At 52.2% G+C, this 18,302-nt stretch overlaps 1 protein-coding gene across 2 annotated transcripts in view; it reads right to left on the bottom strand.

Moving 5' to 3' along the window:
• Positions 1–4,546: 4,546 nt before the first annotated feature.
• Positions 4,547–18,302, bottom strand: part of Lrrn2 (leucine rich repeat neuronal 2) — a 59,377-nt gene continuing 45,621 nt past the window's right edge. Inside the window, exons 1-2 of one of the 2 annotated variants that reach the window (XM_052200795.1) lie at positions 9,947–10,056; positions 4,547–7,534 (exon numbers count right to left, since the gene is read on the bottom strand). In XM_052200795.1, coding sequence (XP_052056755.1) covers positions 5,139–7,328 — 2,190 coding nt within the window. In that variant the 5' untranslated portion in view covers positions 7,329–7,534; positions 9,947–10,056 and the 3' untranslated portion in view covers positions 4,547–5,138. Of the gene's footprint in view, positions 7,535–9,946; positions 10,057–18,302 lie in introns of those variants that run through there. The other variant, XM_052200794.1, reaches the window with a different exon arrangement.

The raw sequence follows: 18,302 nt of genomic DNA, 5'->3' as shown, positions 1-18,302 counted from the left end.
TCCCTCAACCTACCAGTGTTCTGTGGCCAAGGAAGCTATCATTGTTAAAGTCTAAGATATCCAGAAGAAGGGCAAACTGTGGTCGACAAACCATGCTCCTTCTGTGTGCACTGGTGCTGAAGGGTATGTGTATGTGTGTGTGTGTGTGTGTGTGTGTGTGTGTGTATACTTTGATTCTTGGAAGCTTCTACTAACAAGGTAGAGGGGTTCTCTGGCAGAAGATGCAAAAGGGGCACCTGGTGGAACATAAAGGCTTACAGGGTGGTCCTGGTGGTACAGGCAGGGATGGGGTCCTTACTTGTGACTAGCAGCACAATGAAAGACCAAGTCCACGCAGCAGCCTTTGGATGGGGATGAAAGGGGAATGGCTCTTGGGGGTTTTGGAATGGTTGGCTGTATGGAAAACATGGAGACTGTTTTCTAATGAGTCCCAGGGGCAGGGGAAACAGTGATGAGGACTGTCTGCCATGAGGACCAAGTGGATGCACACTTGGTATACGGTTTTGCTTAGTCTCCAGTCTAATAAAACCAGGACCTACCTAGCTGAGCCCTAAGCTCAGATGTAAGAACACCCCGCCCCCACAGACAGCCACAACAAAGCCCATCTGAACTGACCAATGTGGAAGCGACAGCCCCTCTCGAGGAGCCACTACAGAGCCTTAGCGTTGATCGGGACCAGGGATGAGAAGATGAGGGGGTGAGGTTACGACCTATCAAAAGCACAGTTCCGAACTTCCAGGGAAGAACTCATCAGCTCTGGTGAGAAACTGAAGTCCTGACAGTAAAATTGCAAGTTATCTTGAGTTTTTTTTCTTTTTTCTTTTTTAATGAGGGCAGTATCTAAAAATAAAGTGGCCACACGGGGACCTCTCTAATGCACAGAGCTTTGAGAAGGGTTCATGTTCTCAAAAAACTTTTGACATACTTTTAAAATACGTGAGTTTGAAGCCGGGCATGGCGTTACATATCTATAACTCCAGCAACGGGCAGGTGGGGTTGGAGGACCCAAGATCATCCTCGGCTACAGGATGAGTTTGAGGCCAGCTTGGGCTTCGTGAGATCTTGTCTCAAAAATAAAATTCAGAATTAAGGTGTATGGATTTGGTTTTGAGTCTTGAGATGGGGCTCTCACTGTGTAGACCAGGCTGGCCTTGAACTTGTAGAAATCTGCTTGCCCCTTACTTGGGAAGTTCTGAGATCAGAGCTACGTACCACAAAGCACAGCCAGAAGTATATGGATCTGAATTCAGTAGAGCAGAATCAGCCAGCATTTGAATCTACCCCAGCCACTTAGTAGCTGTGTAACCGTTTAACACTTTCTCAGCAATCAGGTCTAAATCTGTAAAAAAAACGAGGGTGATAGCATCTAAGTCATGGGGCAGTGGAGAATAAAATGGCCCCAGACATGGGAAATCCCTGCTACTGGGACCAGCTCTCAGGAAGTGCTCAATGCCAGCCATCGCTGCCTTCCTACAAACACACGAGATACACTTCAACAAAGGGAGCCTGCAAAAGAATAGTTCAAATGGGTCAGAGTTGTGCAAGGTAGACTGAGGCAGATGGCCTGACCCTTGTGACTCCCCTGAGGAGCATCCACAGGTAAAATCACCAGGAAGGAAGCCAGGTGTCCCCCTAGACTAGACACTGCATTGGTAGTATTTGGTGGGAGAGCAGGTGTGACTCGCGCATGGCAGTGCCAACTTCCTGGTGACCCACTTTCACAGAGGACACAAGTGATGCAGGATTGAAGGCTGGTAAAGATTGACCCCACCATCTTTAATGAACTTGTACCTGGTTTATGAGATCGGCAAAGCGCAGCCTATACACATGCCACAGTGAAGGTGAAGGCATGGTTAACAAGAACTAGTTTGAAGAGTTGTGGAGAAGTGGACAGGGGTAAGAAGACAGTAAAAGAGCACATGGGTTTCATCTCCAAATACAGGGGAAGGGTATATTAGAAAACTCAGAGGTTTAATGTCTAGGCCTTGCCAAGTTCCAGAAGGATGACTTCACAGGTCATTGTTGGTTCTCCACTTCTGACATGTAGCCCTCACTGTCAGTCTGGTAATCCAAGGGGTCTCCTGATGTCAAATCATGTCATGTCTGCACACCACCCTCCAGTGGCTCCCATCTCACAGGAAAGGGAATTCATGCTTTATGGTGGCCTACAACACCCAACCCTACTGTGGCTGCCCAGACCTCAGGCCGCATGGTTGGCCTCCCGCTCCGTCTCCATCTGCTGCTCCCCCACGCTGCTCACCTGGATCTTCATTCTTTCTATTCTATTGGCCTGAAGCGCTCACCCAGAGGAAAGGAAATAGCTTTCTCCCCCAAATCTGTGTTCAAATGCCACAACCTTATAACTACCAGAAAGCCCTCAGTTTCTATTCATTCCTGACATATTTTTCCTCCAGTGTCCTCACTTTGATCAACACATTGAGCATTTTTATCTCTTCGCCCGTATCTCCAGTTCTGAGGACAGTACCCACAGAGTCATTGCTGTTTGGGAGGGAGTAGATGGGGCGAGCTCACGGGTCTATCCTTGCCGACCATGCCAGTGTGTTCAGAGCTGAGAGGCCCTGAAGCATGGAACTTGTGGTGCAAAGACCAGCAAACTGCCAGTTGCCCTCTGTGCCGGGCTACGATCTCATGCGCTGCTATCCAGTGACCTGACTGAGTGGGAGGGTGTTGCGGGGCTGCCACAAACTCACTTCATCCTGCTTTGGCACGGCCTCTTGCCACGTCTGTACTGCTAGGCCTACAATGGGAATGAGCACATGTGGGCTTCAAGACATGTTTGCTTAATGGACCAGTGAGGGAGGTGGGAAGGCTGTAGCATCATGAAGAAGGCAAAGGAGGGTCTCACTGCCTGTCTTCCTGGTGGCAACGCACCTGCCCCTGACTCATGTCTAGCTTGGTATACCGTCTTAGGCAGAGGCAGTTCATTCCCGTCTTCTTGGTGACGCAGTGACCCACGTGCTCTCCCCTCATGCTCCTAATTAGCTGTCCCCAGAAAATGGGATTTCTCTTTTCAAGAAAGCAGTCCCTAGCTACCTTCTGCTCTCCACCTCACCCCGCTTTGTTCTTTGGAAGCAGCCATGCAGTAAATCCTCGGAGGGGCAGGGCTTCTTTCCTAAGGGCCCGAGAGGCTGGGCAGCAGCTGTACTGGGTTCTGGATCTTTGTGGCTGGGTGATATCTCCCTAGGGACCGACAAGCTCCCCTGCTCTTAACTGAGACAGGGGCTCATCCCTCTCTGCACTATCTAACCCACGACACCCACTTTTCCATCATCCAACCTGGGGCACCAGGAGGATTACCAGTTTAAGAATAGCTTGACTATAGACCCTGTCTCAAAAACCAAACATAGACCAGAAGGTGAAGGACAGCAGAGGCATGGAGTAGGTATGGAAACCTCTAGCCATCCCAGACTGGGATCCAGTGATTCCCAGTGTAGTGCTCAGACGGACACCATCTGCACCCGTCTGAACCGCACATGGGAAACATAGGAGTGGATCCAGCCATCTGTATTTAACCTGGTCTGCAGAGGAGCCTGTGGACTGGTGTAAGAGTCCCTGCCACAGAGATGGTAGCGTCTGAGCTCCCTGCTGTGCTGTGGGGGGTGCTGCTCTTGATTTTGGGGACTCATCTCAGTTTACATTCCTGGACTCGGCGTGCAGATCCTGATCTGGTGCCCACCTATGTTTCTGTTTGCAGTCTTCCTGATGGCGTGGGTGCGCCCACCAAGTCTACCAGGTATGTTCTGTAACACAGGCGACCCTCACACTCCTGAGTGGATTTGATGAGTCTCAGGAAACAGCCTGGTTTCCCAGAAGCCTCTGGTATCACCCGTTGTGCTTGGCCCCCTGGCAATCCCTGTCCCTGTTGGGTTTCCCACAGATGTTCCTCTTCACTTCCAGTTAGCAGAGTTAATCAGTAATCAGTTAAGAACAAAACCACCAAAGCAAACTAGGCTCATTGTGAAGAACAGCAGAATGGAATTCGGAGAGAAACAGTGATTTCCTCACGCCTCACCGTCCCCTCCTCAGAACCTTAATCACCCATGCTCCATCCTGCCTGCGAAAGTTCTTGCTATCTTCATGATTTGTGATTAGCGATTCTCTGCACGATTCTACCTCTTGGGTTTGTTTAATTAGAAACAGGCTGGGAAGTGCATCCTATGCACTGCCATGTTAACTGCTTATCAGAGGAGAAGGTGGGGACCAGGTTTGGGGATGGAAATTTCCATTCTCTCCCCACCCTGCCTTTGTCTCCATTTTTCTCTCCCTCTCTGCTTCTCCTTGCCTGTGTCACGCTCTTCCTGGCTGGGGATTTCTCCTCAATTTGTTTCTCTTCTCCCAGCTCTTGTGCTCCCTGTTTGGGGAAACTTTGGATTTGGAGCAGACCTAGGGGCCCGGAAATCAACGCTCTTGTGGCATCCAACCCCTCCCCCATCCCTGCCCCACCACTTTCAGGGTTTGAAGAGACCCAAGAGATTTTCTTATACCCAGCACGCAAAAGATCATCTTCTCCCTATTGTTGTTGGTATTGTTTATTTTTTTATTTTTTACAAAACAGGAGAAAAGAGTGAATTGGGTTGGGGACAAGTGACACATTTCTCTCCACAAAGGTACAAAACTGCCTATAGAAAGTCAACTTCAGAGCCCAGGCTATGAGATGAGGCATCCCTGGACACCTCTCTCCCCAAATACCCTTCAGATCCAGCTGGGGCCACTCCCACTTTGGGGCAAGCTCCCAAGACAAGTAGGAGAAGCCTCTTTCAGCCTTGCCCACGAGGGGGTTGAGCAAGCAACTGAGACTGTACAAAGAAAAAGAAGAGGAGGGGGCATTTCCTGTGGGCCGAGGGCCTAGGGACACAGGCAGGGGACAGCCAAGCTGAGGCCCAGAAGCCTCTGGGGCGTTAGGAGGCTCTAGGCAGAGTCCTTCCTATTCCTTGGACACACTCCTCAGAATCGCAGCCGAGGATCCCCCAGAAGACAACAGCAGCCATTTGGGGGCTGCGAGAGCTTCCCCGGGAGCCGCAGAACCCCATCTTTCTTGGTCAAGCTACCAGGCCTCAAGCACTCGAATCAATCAATGCCACGTTCCTGGCCGGTATCTGGCCCAGATCACGTCCCGTTTAGTGCAGAGTTGTCCTAGTTATTTCTCTACTGCTGAGATCTGGCCGAGCCTCAGCAATGTTGAGACAATGGTGGTGGCACTGTCTCCCCATCTGACATCTGGGCTGCTTCCTTCCTGAATTCCAGGGCAGGACAAGGGGTGCAGACACTACTCGGACAGAGGGGCCGCTCCAGCCCCAGAAAGCCCAGACCGGAAGAAGAGGCTTCTCACCCACCCCCTGCTTGGACTGGCCTCTGCCGAGGTGGGCTGTAAGCCCAGCCGCCAGCAGGAGGACAGCAAGAGCCAGGATGGCTATGAGCCCGGGTCGGTCCCCCAGGGCTCTGTGGCAAGGAGAGGCCTCTTTAGTCCTGGCCCAAACACAAGCCAACTGGGTGTGGGCATCAGCAAAGGCCACTTGCAGGCAGGCCCAGTACTCTGTGCCCGGAAGGAGGCGGGTGATGTTGTAGCGGTGGGTGCCCCGCGGCAGTCGGGCCAAAGCAGTAGCTTCATGGTCCCGGAGGGAGGAGGCGCTAGACCAGGTGAGGTTGGTGGAGACTATATTGGGTGGTGGCGCCCAAAACAGCAGGATGTGATATGGGTGTGTCTCCTGCACGTGGAGCTCTAGGCCTGGTCCTTTTTCCCTGCCTGGCTGGAAGGGAGCGTGGCCAACCACAACGGTGACTGTCTTAGTGTCAGCCCCTACCAGGTTCTGGGCCACACAGGTGTAAAGGCCTGCTTCTTCCGCGGTCACCCTCCGCAACTCTAGGGTCCCCTCAGGGAAGACCCGATACCTCCTGCCTGAGCGAGCAGGTGTCAGTCGAACTCCAGCTGGGGTGACCCAGTAGATCTCAGGCTCTGGTTCAGCCAGTGCCCGACAGTGAAGTACCATGCTCTCTCCACTGGCTACGTGCAGCCTGGAGGGGAAGCTTCGGGGAGAGATAAGGGGCAGGCAGTGATCTGTCATCTCCCGGAAGGGCACCTCCCGGACTGGGCGGCGCTGGAGGTCTGGAGGCTCAGCACACAGTGTGGACTGTGGTTCGATGAAACGGACGTGGGTGCCTGTGGCGTTGGCCCAGCGGATGACACAGTCACAACGGATGGGGTTGCCGTGGAGCCCCACCTCCTGTAAGTTGGGCAGAGACTCCACTGTCTGCTGGTGCAAGGCACTGAGAGCGTTGTTGTTGAGCATGAGAGTCTCCATCTGGGGCAGGTGGTGGAAGGCGCGGGGATGGATGAAAGAAAGCCGCGGGTTATTGGTAATGTCCAGCTTGGTCAGCTCAGGGAGATTTACCAGAGCGAACTTATCAATGGAGACCAGCTCCTCCATGTTGTTCAGTCCTAGTTCCTTGAGGTGCAGCATGTTGGCAAAGTCTCCCGGGCCTACCCGCTGCAGTGGGTTTTTGTTCAGGTCTAGGAACTTGAGCCCAGGCACCTGCTCCAATGCCCGCTTGGGCACCTGGGCCAGCTGATTGTCATAGAAAGAGAGGCTCTCCAGGCTTTGCAGTCCCTCCAGAGCATAGTCTGAGATCTCCCGCAAGCTCATGCCTGCCAGCACCAGGCTGCGCAGGTTGGCCAGGGGCCGGAAGTTCATGTCCAAGATGGCATCTACCTTGTTGCCACCAATCATGAGGATTTCCAAGTTGGGCAGCATCTCGAACCAGCGGCTGTCGATGGTCCTAAGCAGGTTGGAATTGAGGTGCAGTCTCAGCAGGTTGCCGAGCCCTTCAAAGGCCCTGGGGGAGATGCGGCACAGTTGGTTATGGTTGAGATAGAGCTCTTGCAGGCTGGACAGCCCAGCAAAGCTGTGGTCCTCCAGCCGGCTCAGCTGGTTCTCTTCTAGATGCAGGCTTAGCAGCCGAGGCAGGGCTTGGAAATCACAGTCTCGGGCATCCGAGAAGCTGTTCTGGGATAGGTCCAGCTCTGTGAGGTTGGCCAAGTAGGCGAGCTCAGTCTGGTCTATCCGGCTGATGCTATTACTCTGCAGCAGCAGGGTCTGTGTCCCCGCAGGGAGCCCTGGGGGCACTGCCGTCAGGAAGAGGTCATTGCAGTCTACAGTGGTGGCTTCACGGTAGGATGAGCGGGGTGTGTACCAGGGCCGGATCTGACAGGCACACTGAGGCGGGCAGGGCACACGCCAGGGTACCACCGGCACTGCGGCGGTGGTACCAGCCACCCAAGATAGCAAGAGGGCGGCCACGAAGAGCCTCATGGTGGAGCTGGAAGGCAGGGGAGAGTCCTGCTCTTCACGACGTGCAGGCTGAGGTTCAGCAGGCCTGCCAGGGTCTGGGGAACCACCCTCTCAGGGCAATCATTCTACACAGGCTGGGTGGGCATCACTTCGTGCCATCCTGGGTGTGGGTCCTCATCTTTGTGCACTGGACTGGGACTGCCCACTCATTTCCTCATCGGGCGGCCCTGGAAGGAGACAACAGAGTTACAGATGTCCAGGGCTGAGGGGTGGAATCGGTCCCTCCAGCCTCCCCTGGCGCTACTCCAGAAAGCAGAGGAATAGCTCAGGAGCTGGATGGGAACCAGGCCTCCCAGGCCCTGTTCTGCAGTCCTCAAGGTTTCAGAGTCCCCCTCCTATCACCCTCTCAGGAAAGGAGTGACTCTGAGTCTTTAAGGAAAGTGGAAAGTCTTGGTGACTTAGAGGTGTGGGGTCGGGGGAGGGTGGTATGGTGACGGGCGACAGTGGGGTTATAGTAGGTTCTGTGTGCATGTTTGGGAGGGAAGGAGGATGGCTGGGCTGAAATGGTCATCCATGAAACCCAGATAAATGTGGAATAGAGTTTTTGACCTTCTTACTCTTTCCTCCTTCCCTCCTTGGCTCACTGGTTAAATGAGATAAATGATCGTTTCTAGACACTTCTTTGATGATGCAGGGGGAAGGAGGTAGCGGAAACAGGCCCAGCACTAAAATATGGGGCTGGGCTTCCTAGAACCCTGGGACTGGGCAGTGAATCTTACATGGATTCTCATGGGCTGGGGCACTGGGATGCTCCTACCCGGGGTCTGCCTAGGCTCTCTGGATGCTGGAGTAGTCCTATCCGGGGTCTAAAAGCTTCCTCTGGCTAGAGCCCAGGCCTCTCAACACACCTGTAACACGGGGTATGACTGGTGCTTAAGGTAGGGTTCAAGTTCTGTGTCCTTGGGGTCCCTTCCCCAGGGAGGTCTCTTCTACCTGGAGCCCCATCCAGGATGTTTCCTCCCTCCTGGGTGTGGAAAAATCATCCTGTCTTCTCTCTCAGACCAGGCTGTACTGCCCCGAAGGTATCTCAAACCTTGGCTTAGAACAGACGACTTTCACAAAACTGGGCCAGATCCCGAGTTCTGCTCTTTGGCCTGGCCTGCCTCCTAAGTAGAGGTTTGATCTGACAGGTCTTCAGTGGCAGGGGTGCAGAATGTGCTTGCTAAGGCTCTGACAGCTTCTTTCATACCTAACTGCACTAACGGGCCTGTGAGCAAAGCACTCGCACCTCTGGTGTGTACAGGTCCCGAAGAACTCCAAAGAAGCAGGCTTTCCTCTCCATGCTGGGAAGCAGCCCAGCCTTGCGGAAGTGCCGCTTATACAGCGCTGACCCCACCCCTGGTCTGGCCCAGCCTGCTTTAGCCTAGAGCTAGGGCACACTGGCTGCCCTGAGGCAGATGGGTACCATTCTTGTCCTCTGGGTGAGATCTCCTTGGCAGGAAGCTGCAGGAGGCTGAGTGGTATTTACCAGCAACACCTCCAGCTGGCCACTTGGGACTCTTTGCCTCAGTATCCTGCTCCAGGATGCCAGGCGGGGAGCAGTGGGTGACAGGGCATCCTCCACCGAGGAGGAGGAGGAGGAGGAGGAGGAGGAGGAGGAGGAGGAGGAGAAGGAGGAGGAGGAGGAGGAGGAATAGGAGAGCAGCAAGCCTGTGTACATCTGACTGCAGCCCACTTTTCTCAGCAGCTATTTCTGAAGGTGGGAAAAACAACGGTGACTTGAAAGGCACAGAGGTTTGCGTAGGGGTATGTGTGCGCTGTCACATAGATCTCGGGGCAAACAAACACACGTGCACACACACGCATGTCTGCTTGCACGCATGTCTGCTTGTTCAGCGGAAGCCCTGGGAAAGCAGCTGCGCAGCAGGTAACTGGGGCTCACGGAGGGGGAGGGGGCTCGTGGAGTACTTTGTGTGTGGGGAGGATGCAGGAAACAAGCTGAGACGCGCTGCCATTCAGAGGGCTCACACTTCTATACCAGATGCCTGGACACCAAACTGGGCTCTACCTCTGCTCTGGGGAAAACTGCACAATCTCTCCAAGCATCTGCTGCTTTATGTTTCCTTTCTTTTCTTGCAGAAGACCATCATGAGGCTGAAACGAGCCTGCTGCTCATATAGAGAGTTGTAGAAATATTAGCGCCTCCTTTCCCAGGGTTGGGAAGTGCTCCTGCCACATAAGACCTCTTTTCACTCCCTCCTCCTCTGATTCCCTCCTTCCTTCCTTCCCTTCTCTTAGGCAGTCGAGGCTGTCCTTGAACTCAGGACCTTCTCTTTCCATCTCCCACGCACTCAAGAGTATAGGCATGCAACACTGTGCTCAGTGACCATAGGACATCTAAGGGAATGATAGCCTTCTAGACAGCTATGGAATGCAGTAAGCTCCCTCGCTACTAAGCTTAGCCCCTGGGAACCCAATGCCTCCCCCAAGGTGGGGTGGAGAGCTGTGAGCTGGTAACAGAGTCATCCAGCAAAGGATGCCGATGGAGGAGGGAAACCCGGACAGTTCCCAGCTGGAGAAGAAGGTGAGTCTAAGTAGGTAGAAGGGCTCTTTGGAGAGGACCCCAATGTGTCACTGACCTTCAGATAAGACCCAGACCCCTGGCTTTCCTCTCTTCCAACAGTTCCTTTGTTCTGAGTGTCATGTAGCATCCAGTTGTGCTCAGGCCATTGAGAAGCTACCAGAACCTACAGAGTTCTGGGCCAGCATCTCCACTGCTGGCCTTATCTATATCTGCGCAAGAGCAGCAGGGTAGATTAATTCTGGGCTAGGAGCAGGGCTGGCTTCCTTCCTTTTCTTTTCTTTTCTTTTCTTTTCTTTTCTTTTCTTTTCTTTTCTTTTCTTTTCTTTTCTTTTCTCTTTCTTTCTTTCTTTCTTTCTTTCTTTCTTTCTTTCTTTCTTTCTTTCTTTCTTCCTTCCTTCCTTCCTTCCTTTTCTTTCTTTCTTTCTTTCTTTCTTTCTTTCTTTCTTTCTTTCTTTCTTTCTTTCTTTCTTTCTTTCTTTCTTTCTTTCTTTCTTTCTTTCTTTCTTTCTTTCTTTCTTTCTTTCTTTCTTTCTTTCTTTCTTTCTTTCTTTCTTTTTTCCCGAGACAGGGTTTCTCTGTATAGCCCTGGCTGTCCTGGAATTCACTCTGTAGACCAGGCTAGCCTCGAACTCAGAAATCTGCCTGCCTCTGCCTCCCAGAGTGCTGGGATTACAGGTGTGTGTCACTACCACCCAGCAGGGCTGGCTTTAAGAGGCAGCTGAATCTGGGATCCCAAAGTGTGGTAAAGTCTCAGACCAGTCCTTCCATTGAGGCTTAGCACATACCACCTCACTACCACACCTTCAACCCCCCCGCCCCCACAGCTTTTCCCCTTCTCACAGTTCCCCCCCACACACAGCTTCTCCACCATCCAGCTTTTCACCACCACAGCTTCTCCACACACACACAGCTTCTCCATTCCCCAGCTTTTCACCACCATAGCTTCTCCCCCTATAGCTTCTCCCCCTCAGCCTCTTCCCCCACACCTTCTCCCCACAACAGCTTCTCTCCTCCACAGCTTCTCTCCCCACACAGCTTCTCCCCCTCCACAGCTTCTCTCCTTCACAGCTTCTCTCTGCCCACAGCTTCTCCCCTCCACAGCTTCTCCCCCCATAGCTTCTCTCCTCCACAGCTTCTCTCCCCCCACAGCTTCTCCCCCCCATAGCTTCTCTCCTCCACAGCTTCTCTCCCCCCACAGCTCCCCCTCCCTCCACAGCTTCTCTCCCACAGCTTCCCCTCTCCCAGTGGAGCCCAACGCTGCCATTCACTCACCACCATCATTAAAGGCTGACATGGCCCTACTCATTCAAGATGATTAGTGAGCTCTACAGGAGCTTCAGAGAAGGTGAATTGACTTTTCTCTATAATGTCCCAGGTGATCAGGAGTTCATGAGCACACGCACACCTCCCGGAAACTCTCTGCAAGCTCTCGGTGTCCACAGAGAACCAAGCGATGCGGAGTAATTGTGGGTAAGCATGAATAATCCAACATGCAGAACACAGAACATTACGTTTCAGATTCCCACCAGTTCCACGTGTGGGCGACAAAGGGATTCTTTACTTTCATTTTGTCAGAGCACAGTTGAGGTCCGGAAAGGTTATATCAGAGGTCACACAGATTTTTTTTCCTCTTTTCACTATAACCTGCCCTGCCAGCCTGGTCAACAGGCTTGAGAGGAGCTGGGTGTTAGGCTGGCCTAGATCACTCACCTCAGTGGCAAGTTCTTTCGGAGGTGGAGTTGGGTCCTTAGTAAATTTGTCTTGTTCCTAGTGGGTCCAGCAGACCCCTTCCTTGGTTCCTGGTAAGACTGTCCCCTTTTAGGAACACACAGGAAGGACTCTTAATGTTTGAGCAGGCATGGGCCTAGCACCACAGGGTCAAATGAAGTTACTGCTACCCACAGACCTGACCCTGCCCTCTGACTACAGAGAGGATGCCAGAGACTCCTGGAGTCATCATCCAGGCTCCAAGGCTAGGTGGCTCCCTCCAAGGGCACACCATTAGCTTGCTCTACAGATCCAAGTGGACCTATTTCCAGTTGGATTCCCTCCACGAATCATCTTTGGTCTTGGCAGAATGGGTGGAATTGATTCTCCAATCCCTCTGCTAAGAAGACCCTTAACAAAACCCCAAAGGAAGAATTTTGGGGACAGTGTCCTCCCATCCTTCCTTCTCTGTCCCTATCCCCTGCAGCACAGAGGTGGAGTTTACTGGAGCATGCAAACTCCCTCCTCCCTCCTATCATTGCCCTCTGCTTCCTTCCCTAGTCCCCGCCTAACCCCTGCCTTCAGCAGGAGGTCAGTAGGCAGGCAGCTACCAGTGGCCTAGCCTTGGCTGCTTTGGTACCAGTTCCCCCAGAGCTGTGGAGACAGAGGGGCAGCATAATTGAGTGTAGCACTGATAAACTCCAGCTGCCTCAGCAGCAGATAAGCACTGGCCAGAGGCAGCAGAGGGTGGGAGGCAGGCCTTCATCTGTACAGGTCGTCTCCAGTATCCTTGGAAGGTGAACAGGTCCATCTACCTCTCAATCACACGTAACCAGAGGTTCTGCACAGGAGACCACCATGTTTATCTAGTCTTCCAGAGTCTGAATTCCATAAATGACTATGTGGAAGAGGGCGGGTAGGACAGACAGAAGGGACTCGGCTTTGTCAGGGCGTTTGAACCTTGCTGTGCACTCTCCGTGTGACCCTGAGCAAGGTACCCAGCTTCATAGGCTACAACTGTGGGGATTGGGATGCACTATCTCTGCTCCCTTTATTTCTCCCATTATTGCGGCTTCTTGTCCCATCTTTGTCACCATCCTTTGTAATGCTTTTGAGTCATGAGGTGTAAGATACTGCACAGGCCTGTTTGTTAGGCACCATGACCTTGGGCAGATCTAGATGCGACTACCCAGTAGGTTCCTATGCACCCTTGCACCACACCCAGTTACCTACCCACTGGCCTGACCTCTAGGCTTACTAATCTTTAAGCCCAACTTCTTATTTCTTTTCCATCCTGAGTTGAGAACCAAGTCTTTGGACCTAGGAAATTCACAGAATGCTTACTACTACTGCCAAGCTGTCTAGAGCCTCTCGCCATCCTTCTGATGTGGTAAAGTGGGGCTTCTTTTTTGTTCTTATACCTAGAAATAGTTCTATGCCTCAGGGTCCCACCTCTCGCTAGAATCCTCATGGCCTGGGTCTGCCTGTTCCACGTCCCCTTGAGGCCGGAAGACACAGCTCGGTGACCTTCTGGCCCCCATGTTCCTAGGGCTTCTCATCATGGAGTACTGGGGCAGTAGGCAAGAGAATATATGGGAGTTACCCCGCACTCTTAACTTCCCCTACACTTCTCTCCCCTGAAGTCTCAGAGCCCCTCCCATTCTTCATCTTGTCACAAAGCCCACATCCTCTCTCACCAACCTGCTGTTGCTCCTTTAGTCGCATCTTTGTTGGCTTCAGCACCCTGCCGTGCCTAAGATTAGAAATCACCATTTTGAACTGCTCCTTCTCCCCTGGCAAATCTGCCCACCTTTTGTCTTTATTCCCAGTCTTGGCCCTTAGGGTGGCCTCTTTGACGCTCTCCCGTTAACATCAGAAGGGCCCTCCATTCCCAGATCTGCCACACCCAACCTGTCACCAACACTGCAGGTTCTCACCCTGACTGTGATGCCCTGCTCCCTTAGTCTCTCGAACTCTCCTTCAACCATAGAACCTGTCCCAAACACTACTCCAACTTCGGGAAGACGGGTTACCATTCCCGAGGGCTTGTGGGCCAGACTCCCTATATGCTAGCTGTAAAAGAATTCTTTATGGGATTCTTAGACAAGAAACATAGTGCAGAGAAACTAAGGTACAAGACTGAGGTTACACAGCTGGTTCATGAAAGGCCAGGAGGGACCCGGGAGACTGCATTCATAGCTCTGGTTATTTCTGAGATTTTGGTGCCAGAGCTCAGCTATCCCGTAGGGTGACAAGGCCGGGAGGGTGAGAGTCCTTTTGGTCAACCTTGCTCTCTCCTCCCAGGAATTTTAGAGGTCAAGGTTCTGGTAAACCTCCTTCTTGAGTGGGGAGGGAAGGGTCTTGTTGCTAGGCAGTGATCTCTACATCGTCAGCTCTCCTGGCTTGTCCAGGCAGAGGGTATGGGAGCTCCAAGCTTGGAAGGGAGCCTGCCTCATTATTTCTTAATTGGAATGGAGGGTGCCAGGAGGTAGCACGGAAAGCCATTTCTGTCTGATTGCACTGCACCAAAACAAGCTGCAGGGGAGCAGGGCCAGCAAGCCCAGGCAGAGAGTGGCTCCGGCTGGGCCCACCTCTTCTGGCTACTTGGGCATCTGCAAACCCCCAGGGACTGCTTCTCTCTGGAGCTCCTGGGGTGCCCTGCATCCCTGCATTAGAGCCTGACTGTTCTGCAGACTGAGAAGTCCAGAGTGGCAGGAGCCTTGCCCAGGCTGCCAGCTCGAATGGACTGGCACAGCAGGAACTCAGCCAAAGGTCAGGCAGGGGATGTCTGTCTGCATGTCTGTCTGTCTGTGTGTCTGTGTGTCTGTCTGGGTTAGAGATCAGAAGCCACAGAGACTAACTGCCCAGAGAAGAGAGGTCTCTGTGGGTGATTCTTTCTGCCTCTCTTCCCTTAAAAGAGGCCGGCACCATTCCATGGTCTGGGACCATCCAAGGTCCCTTCAAGCCTTTCTGTGCCTCTTTTGCCTTCCTGGCCACTGCTCCTGGGTGAAAGTAACTTTGTTGTCATTCAAGTTTCTGCCTGGTTTAACAGGATCTTACACCGGCCTTCGTCTTTCTGGAGCTTTCTCCTGATCCCTCTAGAAATTCTGCAGACTGCCTTCTGCTCTGAGCCACTAGATCAGACACTGGTTTTAGAGGGGGCTCTGCAGTTGAATCCTGTTTCTGGCTGTCCCTGTGTTCTTGGGCCTTTTCATCTGTCAGACGGGGAGGAATGTGCCCCTGGTGGGGTTATGTAGACATCTTCTGGGGCTCAGCGTCACCATATTTCTTTGGCTAGGCTGCACCTTGGCTTCCAGATCTCCTATGTTTTAGGAGCTTTCCTCTGTAGGCTGGCACCCTTTCCAAGAGAATCAGCCCCCCCCTCCGCCCATGTCACTAAAATACTAAGTCACTGAAAATACTCCATGGGGCATTTAATAGGGGCCCTTGGCTCTATGTTTCAGGACACTGTCCCCCAGATCACAGATATCTAACCAAATAGTTGCCCAATAAACAGGACAGAGGCAGGTGGTGAGCAGTGACTCTCTCCCAGGGTGCTCCCTGCTAGGGTTCAGAGGTGCTCCTAGGAAAGGTCTGACAGCAATCTACAGACATTGCCCCAGACACATGCCAGATGGGCAGTCTAGACCGGCTGCTGCCCAGGTGGAGGTGCCGGGCAGATTAGGCAGTCTTCCCCAGTTACCTCATGAGCCAGGGCCCCAAGATGGCTCTTAGCCACAGGGAACTAGGAATAGGAGCAGGGAAGGCACTGAAGAGACACAAGCGATGCTGTTTCCTATTCCCATTCCTCACTGCACATCTAGGAAATGCCTTCCTGTCTAAAGCCTCAGTAAGCAGTGTCTCTGCGGAGCACTTCCTCCTGGATGAGCACCCTTTGCTCCCTCCGTGCACTATGAAGCCACAGCCTGCAGTCCCGTGGGGGCTCTTGTCTCCTCTCTGTGCACTGTTAGAGAAGGCCCTGAGTCCCCGGATGACAGGAAGGCATGGATAGGAAGGAATCTGCCGTGTTTGTGAGGAGCTGTGGGTCTCCCTTGCACCTGGCTACACGCAGCCAGAGGTGGGGTGGTGGGTGAGAAGGCAGAGCAGATGCGGAGCAGGCCAGTTAAGCACGGAGAAAGGCTAAACCCTTCCTAACAGAAAGGGAAAATGAAATCAGAATGAAAATTGATGAGGCGGGGAGAAAAGGAGACTCGTTTCATCAGCAGGTTTACCAGATGAAGCCCAGAGATAAATCACGCCGCAAAGAAGGCCTGGGCTCGAGGGCGCAAGCCTTCCCCTCTGTCAGCGGTGGCAGGCAGGCTGGGAGATAAATGTCTGCAGCTGAGGCCCTCGGTGGGCGGGCTTTTTTTTTTTTTTTTCTCTACCCCTGCCCCTCACCGCAGTGAAATAGCCTGTCAGCCCTCCACACCCTTCCAGATCTGCCCTGGCCTGGCTCAGTCCTTCAGTCCTCCCTACCCTATAGGCCCCTATAGGTCACCCCAGAGGTGACATCTGCAGTTCAGCTCTTTCCTATTCTCTCTGTAATGACCTGGACTGCCTGCCCTACAGCCAAAGGGGAGACAGCACAGCCCAGGGTGTGGGGATTTGTGGTAGGCCATGCAGCCCAGGCTATGGCTGGGAATAGGCTTTGATCAAGGCCTCATCCCTCCTCAGGCCTAGTAGTAACAGTTCTGAGAAAGTCCTCAGAAATGTAGATTCTCCAATCCACCCAGCCCTCCAAGATCAGAGACTGAGGATGGATAGGGCCTTGAGACCCATGCTCGAGATGGATGACTTCCGAGATCCCCATTCTATAGACCAAGGAACGAAACCTCCAAGGCATTTACTCCTGACAGGCTTGATGCTGCTCTCCTGACAGGAAGGAATGGAGTCGTCCAGAATTCCCTTACTTCCTCTCCCAGGCACAGAGAAACTTCTGAGGAGCATCAGTAAAGGTCCAGTGGGCCTTTCACTCATGCTGGGCATGACACTCGTGGGAAAGACAAGGGCCACAGCATGCAGAGAGAGCAGGTGGGTTTTCACAGATTGAGAACAAAACAAAGGAAAAATCCCTATGGACTAGAAAGGCGTTAGAGAGGACATACATATAGGACAGGCATACATAGTCCCCCCCCTCCCATGTACGAAGTTAGGCAAGTATTTAGTGGAAATATGCTGAAAACTAATGTGTGGGCTAGTTTTATATCAAATTGACAAAAATTATAGTCTGTGGTGGTTTGTATATGTTCAGCCCAGGAGTGGCAGGATTAGAAGGTGTGGCCTTGTTGGAATAGGTATGCCACTGTGGGTGTTCTCACAGATTGAGAACAAAACAAAGGAAAAATCTCTACCTACCTGGAAGTACCAGTAAAGGAAAGTAAAAATCTCTAGCTACCTGGAAGTCAGTATTCTGCTAGCAGCCTTCAGATGAAGATGCAGAACTCTCAGCTCCTCTTGTACCATGCCTGCCTGGATGTTGCCATGTTCCCTCCTTGATACTGGTCTGAACCTCTGAACCTGTAAACCAGCCCCAATTAAATGTTGTCCTTTATAAGACTTGCCTTGGTCATGGTGTCTGTTCACAGCAGTCATTTGGGAAAGAAGGAAAATGTCCACACCAGATTGGCTACCTTGATCAATGATTGATGGGATACAGCCTAGCTCACTGTGGGCAGTGTCACCCCTGGGCCAGTGGTCCTCAGTTCTGTAAGAAAGCAGACTGAACCGTGAGGCACAAGCCAGTAAGTGAGACTCTTCCATGGCCTCTGCTAGCTCCTGCCTCCAGGTTGCTGCCTTGGCTTCTTTGATGATGCAGTCTGCACAAGTGTAAGAGGAGATTAACCTTTGCCTCCCCAAGTTACTTATGGTTAGAGTGTTTTATCCCAGTCGGTATTTAAAACAATGAGTAACATTGATAGGCACTTTGATAAGATCATCTTTAAAAATCTTCCTAGGCTGGGAGGACCAAGCTCCTGTCGGGAGTCTGGACCAAGAAGGAAATACAGATAATGGGAGGACATTCAACCCGGGAGGCACCAGAAGCAGAGGCCTGGGAGAAAACTATAGGAAGTAAATGGCCTGTGAGGAGAGCGGTAAAGAGCATTGCAAGCCAGGGCCGGCATGGGTCTGGACATGATCCTGTGTGTGGTGTAGGCCTAGTGTAGTCACAGGAGCCACGGAGGCCATCGAGACTTCAGCCATTATTAATAATCCACTGAGCCAGCCACATCTTGCGATTAAAATTCTACCATCCCTACTATCTATGACGCTATGGTCTGAATGCAGGCTCCAGATTCTTCAGTTAGAAACCCAATCCCCCCTGTGGAGTATGGTGATTCAAGCTGCTAATCTAACCACTAGGGAGGCAGAGGCAGGGGGATCTCTGAGTTTAAGTCCAGCTTGGTCTATAGAGTGACTTCTGGGACACCTAGGACTACACAGAGAAACTGTATCTCGAAAAACCAAAATAAGAAAGAAACACAATCCCCCAATGGCTCAGTATTGGAAGATGTTTTTGTCACAAGTGTTCTACCTTCCTGAATTGGACACATGCTATTTTGAAAGGCATGAGAGAGGAGTTTTATCTTTTTCTGTTAGTCTGGTTTTTTTTTTTCCTTCACGTGGGGATACTGTATTCTCCAGAGAACCCAGAATTCAAAAAACTATCTTGAAAGCAGACAGCAGGCCTCTGTGCATGCTGCTGA

The sequence above is a fragment of the Apodemus sylvaticus genome, chromosome 12 (assembly GCF_947179515.1).
Source record: "Apodemus sylvaticus chromosome 12, mApoSyl1.1, whole genome shotgun sequence".
Taxonomy (NCBI): Eukaryota; Metazoa; Chordata; class Mammalia; order Rodentia; family Muridae; genus Apodemus; species Apodemus sylvaticus.
The sequence above is the reverse complement of the archived record's forward strand: the minus strand, read 5'-3'. Positions and strand labels throughout refer to the sequence as shown.